Consider the following 18,683-nt stretch of genomic DNA (forward strand, 5'->3'; position numbering starts at 1 on the left):
AGCCCATTCCCTCATTTCAGGAAAAAAGTATTCAGGTAAAACGGATAATCCATGCACTCCATGCGAGGGATGCTGGGCTCCCTGAATGCTGGGACAAGCAGCTTTATGAAGACTTCGCCCAGACAGAACAACCGAAACAGGGGACCTGGAGCCCGAACAACTCCTGTCCGTCGACACCGTGGTGTCAGGCTCTGCCGGGACATCCCGTTCCTTGGAAGCAGCCTGGGGAAGCGGCATCCCCGGAGCTGAGCGCAGGGGCAGGTGATCGGCGGGGGCTGCGGTTGATACTGAATCTGTGGGACACACACCGCTGGATCTCCCGGCACGGCCTCTGCCGCTCCCGGTGGGAAATGCGGCGTTGCCAGGCTCCTCACAACTCCCTATTTTGGCTGGAGGGACACCTTTCGCGTGCGGTAACGCCGCCTGCAGACAGGGCGGGCGGCGGCGGGACGGGGCCGAGACACCGGGGCCGCCCCTGCCCAGGCCGCGGAGGGGGAGCTGCCCTCCGCCCCTGGGCGGCCCGTGTCCCGGGGGCGGGCCGGGCCCGTGCCCGCCTGAGGTGCGGGATGGCCCCGCCTGAGGGCAGCGGGCATCTCCGCGCCGCCCCGCCGGCCGCGGGGGCAGCGGCACGGGAGGCGGAGGCAGGGACGGGAAGGGAAGGGCCGCCCTCGCCCACCCCGGCGGCGGAGAGCGAGCTGGGGGAGCGGAGGCGAGGGGCGGGAGGAGAGGGAGCGCGGGCGCGGGGCGGCTTCCCGCGGGCGTGTGCGGGGCCGCGGAGGCGGCGGGACGCGAGGAGGCGCGCGGGGCGCATGGAGGAGCCGGGGCCGGCCCGGGCGGCCGGCGAGCGCTGAGGCGGCGGCGGCCCGGGGGCGCTGCGGGCACGGCCGCCGCGGAGCGAGCCATGCGGGGGGCGAGGCGGCTGGCGGCTCTGCTGTGCCCCCTCTCCCTGCTCGTCGCCGCGTCGTGGGGAGTCCGCTTCCACCCCGGACAAGGTAAGCGAGCGGCAGCAAAGGCGGCGAGCGGCCCGGGGGTCGTGGCCCTACGGCGGGCGCCGTGCCCTCCGGGGCAGCCGCCGCTCCCCTGCGGGAGGGCGGGAGGAGGCAGCGCTGGCTCCCGGCGGCGGCGAGTGGCGGGGCCGGGCGGCCGCGGGTCTCGCCGGGCAGGCTGGCGGCAGCCCCCCGCCCCCGGCTGTCACCGGAGCCCGGGCTGGCGCCACGAGTGCCGTGCCAGCAGCCGTGCGGGTGCCGGCGGGGCGTTGTGCTGTGCTGCGGCGTCGGCTGAGCGTCCTGCCTTCTGTTGCAGAGACCTTGGTGAAGCAGCTCTCCTCTTACGAAATCGTCACACCTGTCCGAGTGAATGAGTTTGGAGAAGTTTTCCCGCACACGCATCACTTCAGAAGGAGGAAAAGGAGCTTGGAGGCACCGCTGGAGCCCGCTGCTTTCCGAACACATTACCAGCTCAGAGCGTACGGGCAGGTCTTCCAGCTGAACCTGAGTGCTGATGCAGGATTCCTCGCTGCTCAGTACACGGTGGTGCACGTCGGGGCCCCGCAGAAACAGCCGTCCTCTGATTTGCGGCACTGTTTCTACCGCGGGCATGTCAATGCCCAGGAAACGCACATGGCTGTCTTCAGCATCTGTGGTGGTTTGGTAAGCATGTTGGTCACTGCTTCCTGTCTCCATTCATATTCTCCTCCCTGAAAGAAATGTAGTGGGATGCCTTTGCTGGAGAGCTAAGCTGGAAATTCTTGGGCATCATTCCAAGTAGTTGGTAATGCGATGTCTTGGCATCAGCAGTGTGCAGTCACGATGATACTTCTCTGGTGGGATATACAAATGCCGCTTTCAAAGGATCTCTTGCTGGCCAGTAATGTAGTTGGTTGATGTAACTCCTGACACCAAGATCATTGTAACAGAGAGAAAAAGCATGCCCTAGAAACACAGTAAGCTATTGTCATGATAAAATGATGCTGTCAGTTGCATCAGTTATGTGTTTGTAGCTTAACAGATATTGTGGTTGTGGGGGAGGAGTAATGGTAGTTGAGAAGGTGAGAGAAGAGCTAGTGTTGATCAGTTTCTTCCTCAGCTTTCAACAATGCTGTAAAGGTATGTTGTATACTAATAAGTGTGCAGCAGTGCTCTCTAAACACATTTCTGCTAAAAGGGAATAGGAAATTTCCTAACTTCAGTGGAAGTGCGTCTGTGAAACCCTTCTTAAGAATTGTATTGAGTAGATAAATCAACACTGCAATGATATACATTTTGTACTTATCCCTTGATAGCATTTATTATGTCTTCCAAAGTGATAAGGGGAAATAGCATCCCACAACTGTCTTTGAAAACAGTTGTACTGTGTTGCTAAATTTTATAGTTTTGTGCCTAGAAACACGAAGACTGATACCTTGTGCTTTGCCACATCACTTCTTATTGAAAGGCCAAGGACAAGTTGTGTGACAGGCACACTGTAGAAATACAGCATTGTAAATATTATTTGAATTGAAGTTGGTGTTGTTCCATTTTTTGCAGTCACTCAGGAAACTAAAGGTGCAAGACTCCTATTTTTGGGACCTCAATAAAATCCAACTTCATACACTAGGCTCTTTCGAGTAGCCTACACAAAATAGAATGCAATTGGTTGGATGTATTTAGGACTGTGTGATGTGTATTAATAGAGGGTGATACACAGGATAGAAGAGAGAACCAGAAATAACTGCTATTTGAAAGAAACACCTCTTTCTTGTGCTTCTTGGATATTTGGATATATACCATCTTGTCTTTGGGTTGAGGTGTGTGGACTTTGGTTAGTCCTTGGAAATTAGTGATGAAGCAAGCATTTGAAAACAGTAATTCTGTATTCATCCTAAGTTTTATCTATATATCTTGTTTTACAAATGACTGTCATTGGTTCTTGACTATCTTATCCAAAGCCCAATTCAAAACTATACCAAATATCTTAATAGGTTTACTAAGACAGAGAGTAGTATGTTTACATGGAGAGGGAAAGATGAGGTATCACAAATATGGTTGGTTTTGGTTTATTTCTTTCATGTTTCATGTTTTAATAGATGCTCAAATGTCATGTCATTGAGAATAGTGGCGTACCTTTTACAGAAAAATATGAAAAGTTCTAATAATTTCTACTTTCAACAATCTTTGTTGCCTGTTTGAATTCTATTCCTGTAAACTGTTGCTTTGCATTACTTGAAGGAACCACGTGCATTAAAAGTAACTTTTCATCAAAACCTGTACTTACTGCTGCTAAAAGTTGTCTCAAATACCTTATTTATCAGTTCTCAAATTCTTAATCACAGGATCATCTTCTTGCCTGCAACAGGCTGAATGTCTCACTACTTATTTCTCGCCCCGCTCTTCCTTACTGATACATTGCAGTATCATCTTGTATGTGTATGGTCAGAAATCCCTGAGTGCCTTTAAATTAGGCCTTTCCCTCTTCTAGATGAGCTGTGTGAACTTGTCACTGCAGCTTCCAGCTGTGCTTCATGTCCTCAGTCATTGCCTGGCTCACAGAGTGCCTGGTCTGACCACCAGCAAAGACCTCTCTGTCTTGCTGCTCTCAGGGCTTTCCCTCACCTCTCATTTCACTTTCTGCCCAGGCAGATACAGCCTTGGAAGGAATGTAGCACAGCCAGGGTTGTGTCTGCTTTCCCCTCAGTGGTGATGGTTTTCAGAAGAGGAAGCAGAGCCTTCATGGATGCTGTTGCACTTCTGTGGGATGTGCCTATAGTTTTCCAAGGAGGGATTGTGTGGTGGGCACAGCCAGCTGGTTGGCTGTAACTGCACAGAGTGACCTCCAACCTGACTCAGAACCTTCAAGCTAATGTTCTTCCTCATCCTCATGGATTCAAAGCAATTGTTTTCTGCCTTGTGCAACTGCCAAAGGAGAAAACTTTTTTTGGAGTTTAGAGAGGAATGAATGGGAAAAGAGGGAACTACAGACCATGTGGAATTATCCTGTGAGATCTTGTCCTCCCTGAATGCATTCCCTATTCCTAGATAGGACTATCCTCAAAAATTAGTAAAAAGATGTTTTTATCCTCAAAGCTTTTAAAATTTCATGGGTTTGTGCATTCAACAAATGTACCTGAAAAAATACATTAGTCAGTTATTACTCTTTCAATGATCAGTGCCATGCTTCATGAGTGCATCCAAACATTTAAAGTCTGACTGCTGCTGAGGTCAGATACTATTTATTGGGAGCAAGAGGGTAGAAGCCAGGCTTGTGACTCAGTAGCCTTGCATTATATTTATTTTAGGTAAAGTCCTTTCTCTTTGTAGGATTGCTGAACTTGAGCTTAGTGTATGGAAGTTATGATACTGCTTTGAACTGTCTTCCAGCTTTGCATATATAAGAGAATTGCTTATATTTGACCAAAGCTGTAAAAGCTAGGCAGGACAAAATGACTTGTACTCAGTTATAAAGGTATAGGGAGTGTAACAATGGAATTTTAAAAATTGCTCAGGATATGTGCCTGAGTCATGTGAAGTGAGACCAGGAACTTGTGTTCACTTTATCCTGTAGGCATCTATCCCCAAGGTCTGACTGCATTCATCACAGCTTCAGTTCTCCTCAAGTTCCTTCTTTCTTTCCTTTCTTTGCATTCTCAGGTTGAGTGTGTTGTCCCCCTCCACCCTGATTTGCCATTTCCCCCTCCATTAAGCCTTTTCCTGTGTGTGCTAAGAGCACCTACAACCCAGAGTACCCATGGAGCATTGCTTAATGGCTCCTGACACCCTGTCTGCAGTTTTGTTGTGTTACATTTCAGAGCATGCCCTGGGTTCAGGGGTGCAAATGGCACAGGCAGGTTAGAAGGTCAGCGGGGAGTCTGTAGTAATTGCAAGGAGGGAGAGTATAATTAGGGAACTTTGGGATCCATCAAAGGCAGAAGGTCATTTGGAGTGATGGCCTGGGTGCCTAGCTGAACATCTGATCACATACAGGCATATTTCTTGCGTCTTTAGAGTAATTTTTGAGATTTCATGCTGTATTTCACTTTATTTTCTGAAGTTCCATATTTTTTGCTTTTATTGCCTTAGTCAGTTATAGCTTCCTACAAACAGGGAATGGGATCTGCTGAGGATGTCCCTGGATGCCTGTAGACTAAATATACCTTTCAAAGGTTGGGCAGACAGCAAAATCAAAGAGGTAAATCCCCAAATAGTTAAAAATCATTTCACTTTTGAGAACATGTGATTCATGAGCTTAATGACAAATACAAGCTAATATCAGTGAATGAAGTGTCTTATAAATGATGTTAACTCCCTTATTTTAACTAGAATGCACCTTCAATTCCTAGCAGGGCCCATCTAAAGAAAGGAACTTTTTTTGGTTGGCTTTTTTTTTTTTTCATCATCCTAAATGAATGCTACAGAAATGGCTTATTTAGTCTGTTGAGAAACCTGATATTTTTTTATCAGGGGTTAGGAGGGTGTTGGCTGATGCTGAGAACAGTTAAAATCAGTTTTTGTGAGCTAGAAGAATGCTTAAGTGCCAAAGGTGTTTTATGTGACTATTGTGAGAGATGAAAAGGTAAGAAAGAAGGAAAAAATACATTCTTTTGGGTGTCTGGTCTCTTGTGTGTAGAGCAATTTCACATGCTCACTGGCTGGCAGTAGTTAGGAGTAGAAAAGTGCACGTGAATCTCTCTTGTGTGGATTTGTCTGCAGTCCAGGAAGGCAGGGCCACTTTGTTCTAATGCAGCTTTGGAGTGTGACAAGTGTCTTAGCAGCTCAAGGGAGCACTTTGGCAATGCTCCCTTACTGCACATCAGACTTACTTTAGTTTGGAGAAGGGCAGGAGTATGAACCTAGGTGTGGGTCTTCACAATCCTCAGCACAGGAGGTTGTGTTTATTTTTTATTAATCCGGGTCAGCGAATCACCTTTCTCAGAGGTTCTGAAAACAGCTCTGTCTGCTGCTATGGATTGGTAAAGTGGCTCCTTTTAGGGAAAAGTAAGCAGTCTTGGAATTTGTCTTAAAAAACTGTGATTTTTAATTGGTTAAAAAATCCAACAGTCCAAATCCCAAAAACTTGCTAGAAGCTACTGCTAGCATAGCCAGCATCCAGTTTCTTGTGCAGATCTAGTGCAGGTGACAAACCCCAGATATTTGCTCCCTGGTTTTGTGCTCCTTAGTACTAACAACCTCAGTGAGTGAAACTAAGTTGTTTTTTCCAAGAAACTTTAACACTTGTAACTAGAAAATGTGCTTACCTTGAGGTAATTTAATGCTTTAACTTCTAAGCTGTCACTTCAAAAAAGATACTTTCTAAATCTGGAATGCAGGATAGTTTTCGTATTTGGTTTACATTTATAATGCTGTAAATATCCATAAGGCACATACTGGATTTCATAGTTTTTTTATCTTAATATACTGATTCCATCAGAAGCTAGGAAAACAATCCTATTAAAATGTCAGCTCAAGGCAATTGATTTTTGCTTGAGCAAACAAAGTCTTACTACTACTGGCTGGGTGATCTGAAGACTTCCACGTGGTAGTTCTGGTTTTCTGTGTCATACATGTATATAAGGTGAGACTCTGGCTCTGGATTTGCAAAACAGGAAGAGTTTCAGTGCTTCCATTATGATCCTGAGCATTTGCTCTGTCTCTATCAGCACAAAGGGGTTTTAAGTAAAAGGTTTTACTTTGCAAGTTTAAGATAAAATCTTCTTTCTTTTTGGCTTGTTGCAAAATAGTGAGACAATTTAGGTCCCCTCTACAGCTGTTTTAAAAACCCTGAATCTTCTCCAGTACGTTTCCTCAGGCTGTTTGCATCTCAACTTTTCCTGGAAATGCTTCCACAGATGCTATACCTTCACACATAGGCCAGCACAGATCAGCAAATACAGGTGGTAATTGCAGTTATAAACTGAAAAGATATGTGGAGTTGCAGATTGTGCAGCTGAAGGTCTGTCACCGAAAATCTTTTATCTAAAGCAGTAGGACCTGAGTATGTGTCTACTTGTTCACCAGCAAAATTCTGCAGGAATTGTCCTCTCAACAGAGAGGATGTGCCTATGTAACATTTTATGTCAAGGTTGCTGAGCCATCACTGGGCTGCCTTCTGCCCATGTCCTGTATCTAGTGGCCTTTCCTTGGTGACTTCTTGAGCACATTCTTTGCCCATATGTTGGCCAGATAAATTGTTTTGATGGCTGTAGCTTGTTCTCAACTGCTGCTTTTATTGTTTGGATCTATATGACCCAGGTGAATTTGCTGGTATGCTCTGAGCTGCCAGAGGAACTTTGATTTACTTTTATCTGTTTATATATATACACAAACACATGTTCATTAAACTTTGAGGAAATACACAGAAGTTTCTGTGTCAGGGAAGGGCAGAGTACACAACATATGGCCCTTTGCTGTCACTAAACTAAATTACTGGTGTGCAAATAGGTGGGGGGGAGGGGTTGTGTGTGGGTTTTCTTTTTTTGTCTGAACTTAATGCTTCCAGTCCAGGAGGCAGTCAACATTCAGCTGTCATAGATCTCAGGAAACTTTGTACTCTTGGGGAATAGATAGGCTTCCCATATGAGATAGTGTATCTGCAATAGTCTCAATTCTCATTCTGTTTCAGACACACCCTCATGTAGAAAATGGCACAATTAAGATAGCAAAGCCAGACACTGAGAACAGTTAATATCTTCTGGGAATGCACATATTTACAGAAGTACTCAAGGTAGCTTACTGTGTGACTGACTAGTGTGAAAATGTAACCATAGCTTGTGTGCTCTTGAGTGATAACTGCCTGTGATGGTGCTTATGAGGTCAAAAGGACTGTATGGAGCTATTCATCTCCCAGTGAGATAAAAAGGTGGTTCTGCATCTACTTAAAAACATCAAACTAGGAAGTTCTCTTTAAACAGAGATAAGTTGCAAGTGTAAATTTGCTTGACATTTTCTGAGACAGGAGAGATGATATGATGGAGTGTCCTTCAAGATAAAGTGTATGGATCCTGTAGATCTGTGTTCTGTCAGAATACTTGGCTTGATGATAGTTGAGGTGTTAAAACTAAATCCCCTAAAACTCAAAAATAAAAGCCAACAACTTACTCCCTCCCAAAGTAACCCCCAAACAAGCAAGAAAATCCCTGTATGTATTTATACATTTTGTTTTGCCAATGTCAACAGGCATTGTATAACTGCTTTTCTGTAATGGAATCTCCATGTATATATCTATTAAAAAAGTTATGCATATTTTTAGTTGGCTTGTCTAGCTTGTTCACTGTGAATTGTATATAAAGATAAAAATGAATAAATAAATGACCCTTCTCTCTTTCTTCCACTCCACTGAATCTTGTTTATTTCCATGAACCAATGCTCTTTTCTGGTGGCTTTGAGATTGTTTTTTTTGACATTCTCTCAAGTATTTTTGCTGTTTAGCCCCTCTGTTTTGGCTACAAATTTTATTTAGAAACTCCTGGTTATCATATGTTTATTGGTAAGGAAAGGTCTAAACATACAAATTGGTAAAATCCCTTTAAGCAGTTACACAGAACTTAAATTTCAATCTGGAATTAAGAAATTTTATCTAACTAAAGCTCAGGTGTCTTGGCAGACCAGGACACTTCCTGGTGAATGCCCCATCAATTATTTTAGTGGTGTGATTATAGTCAGCTCATGCAATCTTAACATCACAGAAACTGTAAGATGTAGTTAGATACCTATAAAAAACTTTTAGAATTTTATTCTCTAAGAACTTCAAACATAATGTTGCTTTCAATCACTTCTAAAATGTTTCCTACCAGAAAACATTTTTTGCTAGATATTTCTTCCCTGGTGAGGGAAAAAAAAATTATGATTTTATTACTATTTTCTTATTTCAATTATATTAGCTCTGATTTTAATAAATTAGCTTGAACTGCTATCTCTTATTGTGTTTCTAGCTGAATTATCTTCTAGCAGAAATACTTTTTCCAGATGTTGACAGTGTACTATGATCGCTGTAATACTTTTTTCTTTAATTAAGCAATGTTTCTTAAGTCTTTCATCATAAAATATTGTAACAGCGAAGCAGGAAGAAAAAGGGGGAGGGATTCTTATATGATTGAAGAGCTTTGAATAATCAAAAGAGGAGGGATAGCAGAGGGGAAGAGAGCAGTATAAAAGGAAGGGATTTTGTAAATTACTTTGACTGTTAAAGTGCTCTTGCTATAAACTACTTACAGGTTTTCAAGTGAGTTAAGAAGCCATACTTTAAGGGCATGAGAAGTACTTGAGCACAGGAGTGGAGCTTACCTGGGACAGAGTCTGCCAGTTTAGAGTCAAGTTTTCCAGAGCTTCATTTGTTCTTTTACAGTTTTGATGAAACAATTCCAATTGTGATGTTGAACATACTGATTCCTCATTTCTGAAGTCTGCTATATATCCCTTATGTTCTCCATGTGTTCTGAAAACTTGGTAGACAAAGATGTAATTTGTATATGAGCATAGTACATTCTTTAACCATAATTTTGCAATATTTACTTCTATAACTGTTGCAATAGAGTTAATATTGGTTAAGACTATACAGCTTTAAGCCACTTTAAACCACTAAGTCATACCATATAGTGAGTAGATGTGTTGATCTCCTGAACCTTGATTTAATCTAAAGTGTCTAGATCATTCATAATATTTTAAATCCAAAATATAAATTGTCATTCTCATGTGGGCTTTCTTATAAATTTTCTCAAATCTATGCATATGCATAGTTCTGGGTAGCACTTCTTCTTTGGACCATTTATTTATGATGTGCAGGAGACTGTTTTCAATTTTGTAGTCTACTTCTACTGAAGGGATCTTTAAATGTGCTTTTATCTCTTTATCTGAAGAACAGAAATAGAATGATTCAGGCAGCTTTCATGTTAGATAATTTGAGAGGCATCTGTAGATGATAAATAAATCCAGTTCATTTCTGATTTAATTTCCTGCAAATGCTTGTGTTCCTGTTTCAGCAACCTACCTCTGTACACCTAAGTGACTTTTCTTATTTCATTTTACCAAAAGTATTCTTCATTTGGATCTCACAGCTCTTTTCCTTGTGTGTCCAAGATGCAGCAATAGCTTCATTTGTATCAGCAGAATCTGTCACCAGTATCACTTTCCTGGCTGGAGGACTGTAAACAGACAGTGTAACTGGTGACTGAATTTTTGTAGATGCATGTGTTAGGAAAATAAGGAGCAAACCATGTAGTTTCAAGGCAAATTTGGAGGAGTGGAATCAGTGGCTACAAGTTCAATGCCTTCTTTGGCTTTGAATGACAAATATCAAATACCTTTCTTAAGACAGAACACTGCTTGATCTCTTAATTTTTGCTCTTTCTCCCATAAAACATGGTGTGTTCAGTTGATTTGCAAAAATTTGTCATAGACTACAGATAGGAGGCCTTCATAACTACTCAGTGGTAGTAATTGCTTCTTTACCCATGCATTGTTGAAGAGAATTCATTGTAGAAAGAATGAAAGCTTTTTGCATTATAGATTTTTGCTCAGCTATTTTTTCTATATCTAAACAGACCATTGATCCTGGGATACTCTGTGAGAATCAGTGGGCCAAAGAGTGAGCAAAAGGAAGCTTGACAGCTGAATCCATTTTTCTAAAATGATTGTCCCAAGTATCTGGAGAGGTGGACTCTCTAGTCTTTAGGACACAAATATACTGTCTTGTGTTAATCTTTTGACGTGAAAAAAAAGCTAGGAATAATTTTGAGGCCAGGAATCATACTGGAGGATTCTGTCCATCCAGCTGTCTGTCCTAACTTTTTGGTCTGTAAATTTGTGGTCTGTTATTGTGAAGTTTTGAAGTGAGGAGACTCAGTCAAAACATATGTCTTATGTTTTGTTTGGGAGTTTTACTTTTTTTTTTTTTTTTAAGAATGAAATCATAGAAAAATAATATCGCCTTGTTGCTGCGGTTTATCTTTTCCAGTGGAAGTCTGATATTTTGAAAGTTTAATTTAGAATGTAGTACGAACTTTTTCCTTGTAAATTCCGGGGTATTGTTCTTATAATCTGTGTGTTGTAACTGAAAGCATTCCTTGTCTGTTTGTTGGAAAAGATCTTGAAGAAACAAACCCAGATTATCTGCTCCACCTGTTTGAAAGAATAGGAGGGAAATAAAATGTATGTAGAAAATAAAGCAGGAACAATAAAGTTCTTGCTTAAATCTGGAAGAACATACTTTAAATATCTATTATGTAGAAATGTGGGTTTTGGTATATCAGGAGAAAATAATTAATTAGCATGTGAGTGTTGACAAATAGTATAGGGTCAGATTTATGACATTTTGTTAACTGGGACTTTATAATAGTATATGTAATAAAACATGAATCTTAACGGGAATTGATGCTTTGTCCCTGAGTGACAGGCTCTTGTCTGTCCCTGTCATTACAAACCTAAAAGGTTGTGCCTTAAGACTAACTGACAAGCTGTGGCATGTCTGTTTTCCTGAAGCCCTTTCCAGGCTGTTCTTGGTACACTCGATCTGCTGTCCTCTACAAATTACATTCCCTGGAAACACTGCATGTGAGAAGGCTAAACTGAATGTATAAAGGATCCAGCATGAAGACTACTTGCAAAGAATTTAAATGAAACTGAGGGGGAAAAGTGCTTCTGTGAGTTAGATTTAAACAGTCTTGAAATGAAAATACTATTTAGATGTCTTTTTTCATTTTGCAGCAAAGCTGGTGCAGAGGATTCATCCACAATGTGTTGACATTATCTCTAATAGTGTTATATATCAGACAAGATTGCAGATAGGCTTCAGCCATGTGTCAGACTAACAGACTCTTACAGATTGACAGCTGATAACTGCTTAGAAGGATCCCAAATTCAAGGGGAAATTATAATTCCAGTACAATACCCTGGACACTAAAGTAGGCTGCAGTAGTTAGTAGGTTAGAAAACTTAGTGGGTTGTTTGAAAAAGCCCTATTCTTGATTCTGTTCTCATTTATCCTGCTCTGCCACTCTCTCTATAACCCTGAGTTTCAAGGCTGACATGAACATTTAATCTCTTAAACGGTATTATGTATGTTGTTGCTTCTGTCTTTTTGGTCAATCTTATGCTTTAGTGGCAAAACATCTATCAGGATGCAGTGTACCTACTCACTTCATGTGTTTAATTGGCTGAAGTCAGGAAGTTGCTAAAAAGTTGGAAAATAATTTGATGGAATTCTTTCTTCCTCCTCGTAGTCTCCTGAGGTGAAGTAGTTAAGCCATGGGAAATTATGAATTTGGTTAGAAGTGCAGTGAGAAAGAACAGAGTCTGCTTTAGGATTTCATAATTGAAAGGATTATGGGGCAGGGGGAAAGGAGCTTAATTTTTGTTCTTTGTGTATGTGCCGGTGCTTTTGTTGGTAATCAAGTTACTGTGGCTCCCACTACATCGTTAACCATATGTGCCTGTGGTGGCCGGGGATGGGGAGTGTTTTGGGGGAATCAAGGATAAAAGATACTTTAATGGTGTCAACTTTGACTTCTGCTCCAGTTAAAAATCTTCAAAAATAATACCATGTTAACACTGTTTCTAATCTATGGGGGAAATGCAATTTTGGAAGAAGAATACTATATAAATTATGTTAAGGACAGAAGGCAACAAATCAGTCCAGTCAGCAGTCAATTGACAGCAGTCAAATTCTGAATTTCTTGGTGGCCTCTGCTCTCCACAACACCTTTGCACAGTTCCCAACTGGTCCTGCTTGATTATACCTGGTTTGTCTATATTTTTGTGATCTCCTTTGTTTCATAACTCTTATTGTAATTACCTTTAATACATTGTTAATATGTGAGGTAATGTGAGTTATTCTGGTGGATTAAGTCCCTGAAAGCAAACTTCTCTTGCCTTACCTTCCAGGTTTTATTGGAGTTTCCCCTGTCTGACATGCATGTGTATGATTATTAACCTCAAAATGTTACCATAAATAGCTTTTATTTCAATGAGCATTATTTTTACATCAGTATTTTCAGTGGAAAATAACTAAATTACTTCTCTTGCTTTCAGATGGGCACCTTCAAGGCACATGATGGTGAATACATTTTAGAACCTCTGATGAAAGTGGATGGAGGTGAACATGAAGATGAACATAACAAACCACATCTTATATACAGGCATGATGATCTTAAAAAAGAGTATCAGAAATCCTATAAACCTTGTGAAGTTTCAGGTAGAGTCATACTTTAAATTTCATTGTGCCTTTTTCAAATGTCAGTTGTTCTAAAGAAAAAAAAGCAAGATTTTATATATATATATATAAAAAGTTTTTCTCCACATCGTGCCATTAGAACCTACACATTTCTTTGACATAAGCTTGTCAGCTTTTCCTTTTGTTTTGTGACAGTAGCAAATTCAAAAGTAGGACTGAATGTATGTATAAGAAAAACCCATGATGTTGCAAGAACGCTGGTGGGGTTTGCTTTGTCCTACATTGTCCCATATGTAAACATTGAAATAATAGATCCACAGGAGCTGTTGCTTATATTCACAAAAGATAATGAACTAACTGTAATTCTAGCAGATAATAAAAGATAATGAACTTACTGCAAGTCTAGCAGATAATACATGAGCTTCTGTCTTCCTTAATAATGGAAGTATCTAATATTACTCATGAATTTAATACAATCTGATCTTACCCATTATTGTAAATGTTTGTCCTTGTGCGTATTTTAATAATTTATTTACACCATATATTCATAATATTTAGTATTATTCAAGGTTAAAGGAAGGGGGCCAACAGAACCTCTGCCTTGAACTTTCAGAGGGTGGACTTCGGCCTGTTCAGGGCACTGGTTCAAAGTGTCCCTTGGGAAACAGTCCTTAATAACAAAGGGGAACAGGAAGGCTGGACATAATTTAAGGAAGAAATTTTGCAGGTGCAGGGGAAAGCCCGGGGAATGCCATCCCTATGTGCTGAAAACTGAGCCAGCAGGGAAGATCAGCTCCCTGATCAGTTCCTGGGCTGAACAGGGAACTTTCACTGGAACTCTTCTTGAGGAATGTCTATGTAGATGGTTAAAAACATAAAGATTAAAAAAAAACTTGGGTGATTAGTGTTATTAATTTTGGAAAATTTTTATAACATATTTTATAGTTGAAAACATTATTTTGAGAATTTTGCTTTCCCATAGATACTAAGGCCAGAAAATAATCATTACTTCAAGCAAATGTTCTTATTCCTATGCCTTTTTTTATTAAATGATAAATAATATGTACTGAACCAAATTAGAGGTCTTTCAGTTTGTTCTGTGTCTTTTTTTTCTTTAATCTAAACAAGCTAGTGTGACAAAAAGGCTTCAAGCATTAAGAACATAGTCATTTTCTCCTTTTTCATTTATTGGAACAATTATAAAAGATTGTGAGCTAGGGCTTACTGTCAGTTTGGGGGCAGAAGCTGTGGAAATGTTTATGAAGAAAAGCTTTGTGTTTTTATGTTTCTGTTCTAAAAATGATGGGTCTCCTTTAATGCTAGTCTTGTTTGGTTATTCATATCTGTTCTTCACAGAGGAACAACTTATATCACTACTTGGAATCATGAAAGTTTCTCTTTCTGTAGTAAGGGAACCTTGACAGACGATATGGAGGAACATACCAGACAATACATATTTTTAGTTTGAAATTGGGCCATGGTAATTCTAAAATTGTCTAACAAATCTTTTCTCCTCTTCGTACTGTTTTCTTCTAAAACTAGTTTGCCAATGAAGAAATTTTTTGTAACCTTAATATATGCCTTACTCAGGTCAGGATAGGATATTTATTGCATCTCCTCAGTCCGTAAGTTCTGTTTCCTTTAGACATGGAAGCTCATCAGAGTTTGCCAGAATAGGTTTTGGATAAGTCTCATAGCTATTACTTATCGACTTGTTGATTTCTGGTGTTGGTAAAATTAATTTGATTTGTTCTTGATTTGTTTGATCCATAAATTTAGATAATCTTTAAACTCTCCCTTTAAATCTGAGTATTATTTCCCATTTTGCCAGTACTCTGGAATGTCAGACACTTTCTGTGACCTAGTAAAGATTGTGTATATGAAACTGCTTCAGCCAATTCTCTTCAGTGCATCCAACTTAGTCTAAACACATGAGAGTATATGTGGATACTCTTGAACTAGTTCCTCTTCAGAGCCAGCCCCTGCTTTCTCCCCTCATTGTTAGTGCTAATGGCTTCATGATTAGTATAGCTTTATTTTGTGATTGATTTTTAAACAATTACTCAGTAAAGTAATTGCTGTTGTTGCTACTGTTTTTCTTTCTTGCCATATTGTACCCTAACTTTAAGGAAGACAAACTATGTATCTCTCAAAAATACCTTAAATTTTAGACATGAGGGCTCTTCCCTTGAATAATGGAATGTGTAGATTTAAATCCTCTCAAGTTGAGGGTGACAGAAGTGTGGCCTCTGAATTCTTGGGTCAGTGCTGTAGTCACTAAGTCATTAGAATAAAATGATTAGGAGACATATCCTTTGGCGACTTTTTAAGAGGGAAATCGAGTTTCCACAAAGACAGTGGAGGTTTCCTCTGAAGGGGCTGGAGTGCCCAGTTAGCTGCTGAAGTGCTAGAGGGCAGTGAGAATTCAGATATGCTTCTCTGTTGGGTATTTTTTATGTGAGCTAAGATGACTCTGGTAAAGGCATTGTTTTTCTGTATCAGGCATCAGAAGCATTTGTTGGTTGGACTATGCAATATAATTGGAAGTATTACAGTACTTAGTTGAAGATATCTGAGTAGATTGTGTATTTCCTAGAGCCTGATTCTACATAATGAATATTTACAAAACAGTCAAAGAGGTCACTTAAGGCTTTTGGTGTGTACTTGCTTATGAAGTTAAACTCCATATTTATTTAAATATAATGTTATGTGAATTTGAAAGTCAGTAAAGACTTGAATTCAGGAGTTGGAAGTAGTTTGATTTTAATTTGTTCTTCTGGTGCCAAAAGTTTGTGCATAAAAATGCGTTTTGTTTAACTAACTTGTGTCCTTTGTTGTACTGAGTAAGCTGTAGTGCTTATCTCCTTCCAGCCTTCCTGTTTGGATTATACTGCTTTCTAGGAACTGTGTAGTATTGCTGTCTCTTAACTAATTTGTAACAAATAATCCATTTATGATAGAACATCTCATTTGGTGTTCCTGTTACAGTCTTCTGTGCTTTTGGGGTTTTTTTAATGTTTCCACAGTTTCTCTTGGAAATAAGATCATAGATACAAGTTTTTCTCTTTTGGGCAGCCTTTTGCCTTTGTATTTAGCAACTGCATTCAACAATAAATCTTTTTATTTTACAGAGAAAGAGTTGCAGAAGAGCACATTATTACATCCAACCTTCAGCAGTTTAGATGAAAAGAGCAGCATTTTACAGAAGTTTCTCAGTTCAGAGTATGCTTTAAATAACATCTCTGTAGAGGATGGTGGCAATCCACATTCCAGGAAGAAACGTTTTCTTTCCTATCCAAGATATGTAGAAGTGATGGTCACAGCTGACACCAAAATGGTTCGTCACCATGGGCAGAATTTACAGCACTATGTACTAACACTGATGTCAATAGTAAGTAAGTTCTTAAGCATTAGGAATTTTAATTATTTCTGTTCTGCTGTTTTCTTTTCTGCAACTTTCCTGTCTTCTGGTTTGATAAAATTCTGTATAATAAAAAGAGTTTACATAAACATAAATAAAAAGATGGGTCAAAATTTAAGATTATGGATCTTTTCAGTTTAATGCTGTATACCATGTGTACTTGAAATTATGAGATCCATTTCCTGATTTTCTGTTGCTTTAGAAGAATTCTTAAGGTTCAGTGTGTGAAAAATTCATAATTGATTACAGCAGACAGATGTTAAATGGCATTGTGAAAAAAAAATCTTGGTTATAGTAATCCTAGTTTTTCAATTTTTGAAGAGACTTCAAATTAATATGAGTCAGACTTAGAGTTGGTATAATTTATTTGTGATCTTTATATGGTAAATTCTTTCTTGAACCAGAAATTATTCAGAATATAGTACAGTAAACTCTAAAATCAAAAGTTTTACCATTACATCACTTGAATCATCTGTTAGGAAAAGGCATGCTAACATATTCTGCATTGTAATTATTCCTAGATTTTTGTCCTTACATCCATTCAGGAAGGTTAATTTATATGAAACTGCGTCTAGCGTGGGGTAGCAAATTAAAGCACCTATCACATAAGTATTTATAGAGACATCTGCTTTTAGATGGCTTTTAACTTGACCAGTTACATACATCTACTTTTGGATGAACAGAATAGCACTGTAGTTTTACCATGATTAATTAACTTGCTTCATAAAAGTGCCCTATGCCCTTTAGGATGTTGTAGAACATCTGATGTGGCCTCAGCTGCTGCTTCACCAACCTATGCAAGTCCCCTGTAAAACATGTAAAACGTGTTGCATCTGCCAGTTGTGCATTCTGATAACCTATAGTGTGTGAAGGGGCGCTGGGTAATAGGCACTTAGAGAACTGAGCAGAATTCTGCTCACTCTGATATCCTCATCTCCAGCTGATGACACTAGAGCTGCTGCCATCTGTTACACAGATGATGTAGGTATGTAAATTGAGAACATAGAGTTTCTTTTAATTAGTTTGTAAGAAAAATAATGTTTTAAGGGACATTAGCATATGTTATTGTAAGTCTTCTGAATTTTTCTACTTTTAGTCTTGTGAAGGTATGAAAGTTCATGTATTACCAAAAAAATCCATATTGAAAGTTCTATTGTCTGTTACAGTACAGACTCAGTTTGGAATTCCTTTTGAAACAATTAATCCCTAAGATGCAAGTTTTTTTTGTTACTTCCTTTATTAAAGAGGTTTACTAAGAAACAAAGTAAAGTGGTAAAGACGTTGCTTTAAAATTGAAGCTGTTTTTTAGAGAACTTTACAATAAGATGAAATGGGACATTTATTATATCTTTTTCATGAGGCCTTGTTGTGTTATAGGTAATGTAATTCCTGATAGGTTTTTTTAAGATGAAAACGTTGTTCCTGCATCTATAGATGTTGTACATTCAAGTTACTATTCCTTACAGTGCCATATTTGTCTTTTTACTTACACAATTGGACTTCTAGGTAAATAATATAAGCATTGTGTAGTTGCTATTAAAGATAACCTATACATGGACTGTTTTTAAGATCTAGTATTTAAAATATACTGTATGAGTGAAATAATACCTGTTCTTTTCTAAAAAACTTGTCATTTCTTTCTTGTGCTTTCCTATCTGTACTGTAAAACTAGGGTTTGACACTTATTGCTGGCTTTGGGGTAATAGCCTTCAATAGACCACATCTTTAATGTGAATTTAATATCTCTGAATGCCTCTGAAGGTGGTAAGATCTATTGCTTGCATCTGTTGGCAGCTCTATTCCACATATATATAAAAATATATATATTAAAAATATATATATATATGCAGAAGACAGTAAAAGAAAAATTTTCTTGAAAGAAAAATTTCTTAAGATGTTATTTCTAGTAACGTTGAGCATTTATAAATGCAGATATAAAAAGTATAAATTCAGATTTTATTTTTAAAATATTTTCTTTACAGTTCAGTAAATTCCATTCACTCTCCCTTCTCCTGCCTCCATTTCCCCCACAGAATACAAATCCCAACTTGTATCCCTTCCCTTTTGCTTCCTTCCAAGCATTTTCAGCAATGGCTTGGAATCACAGAACAAGTGGAAGTCATCT

The 18,683-nt window shown here is 39.6% G+C and overlaps 1 protein-coding gene across 4 annotated transcripts in view; it reads left to right on the forward strand.

The window, feature by feature from the left end:
* Positions 1-623: 623 nt before the first annotated feature.
* Positions 624-18,683, forward strand: part of ADAMTS20 (ADAM metallopeptidase with thrombospondin type 1 motif 20) — an 86,539-nt gene continuing 68,479 nt past the window's right edge. For all 4 annotated transcript variants that reach the window (XR_010438690.1, XM_064702576.1, XM_064702575.1 and 1 more), the window contains exons 1-4: positions 624-992; positions 1,303-1,649; positions 12,996-13,158; positions 16,269-16,528. Coding sequence is in view for 3 of the 4 variants with exons in the window: in XM_064702576.1 (XP_064558646.1) it covers positions 902-992; positions 1,303-1,649; positions 12,996-13,158; positions 16,269-16,528 (861 nt within the window). In the remaining variant the exon portion in view is untranslated. The remainder of the gene's footprint in view (positions 993-1,302; positions 1,650-12,995; positions 13,159-16,268; positions 16,529-18,683) is intronic.

The sequence above is a fragment of the Zonotrichia leucophrys genome, chromosome 1A, assembly GCF_028769735.1.
Source record: "Zonotrichia leucophrys gambelii isolate GWCS_2022_RI chromosome 1A, RI_Zleu_2.0, whole genome shotgun sequence".
NCBI classification, from domain to species: Eukaryota; Metazoa; Chordata; class Aves; order Passeriformes; family Passerellidae; genus Zonotrichia; species Zonotrichia leucophrys.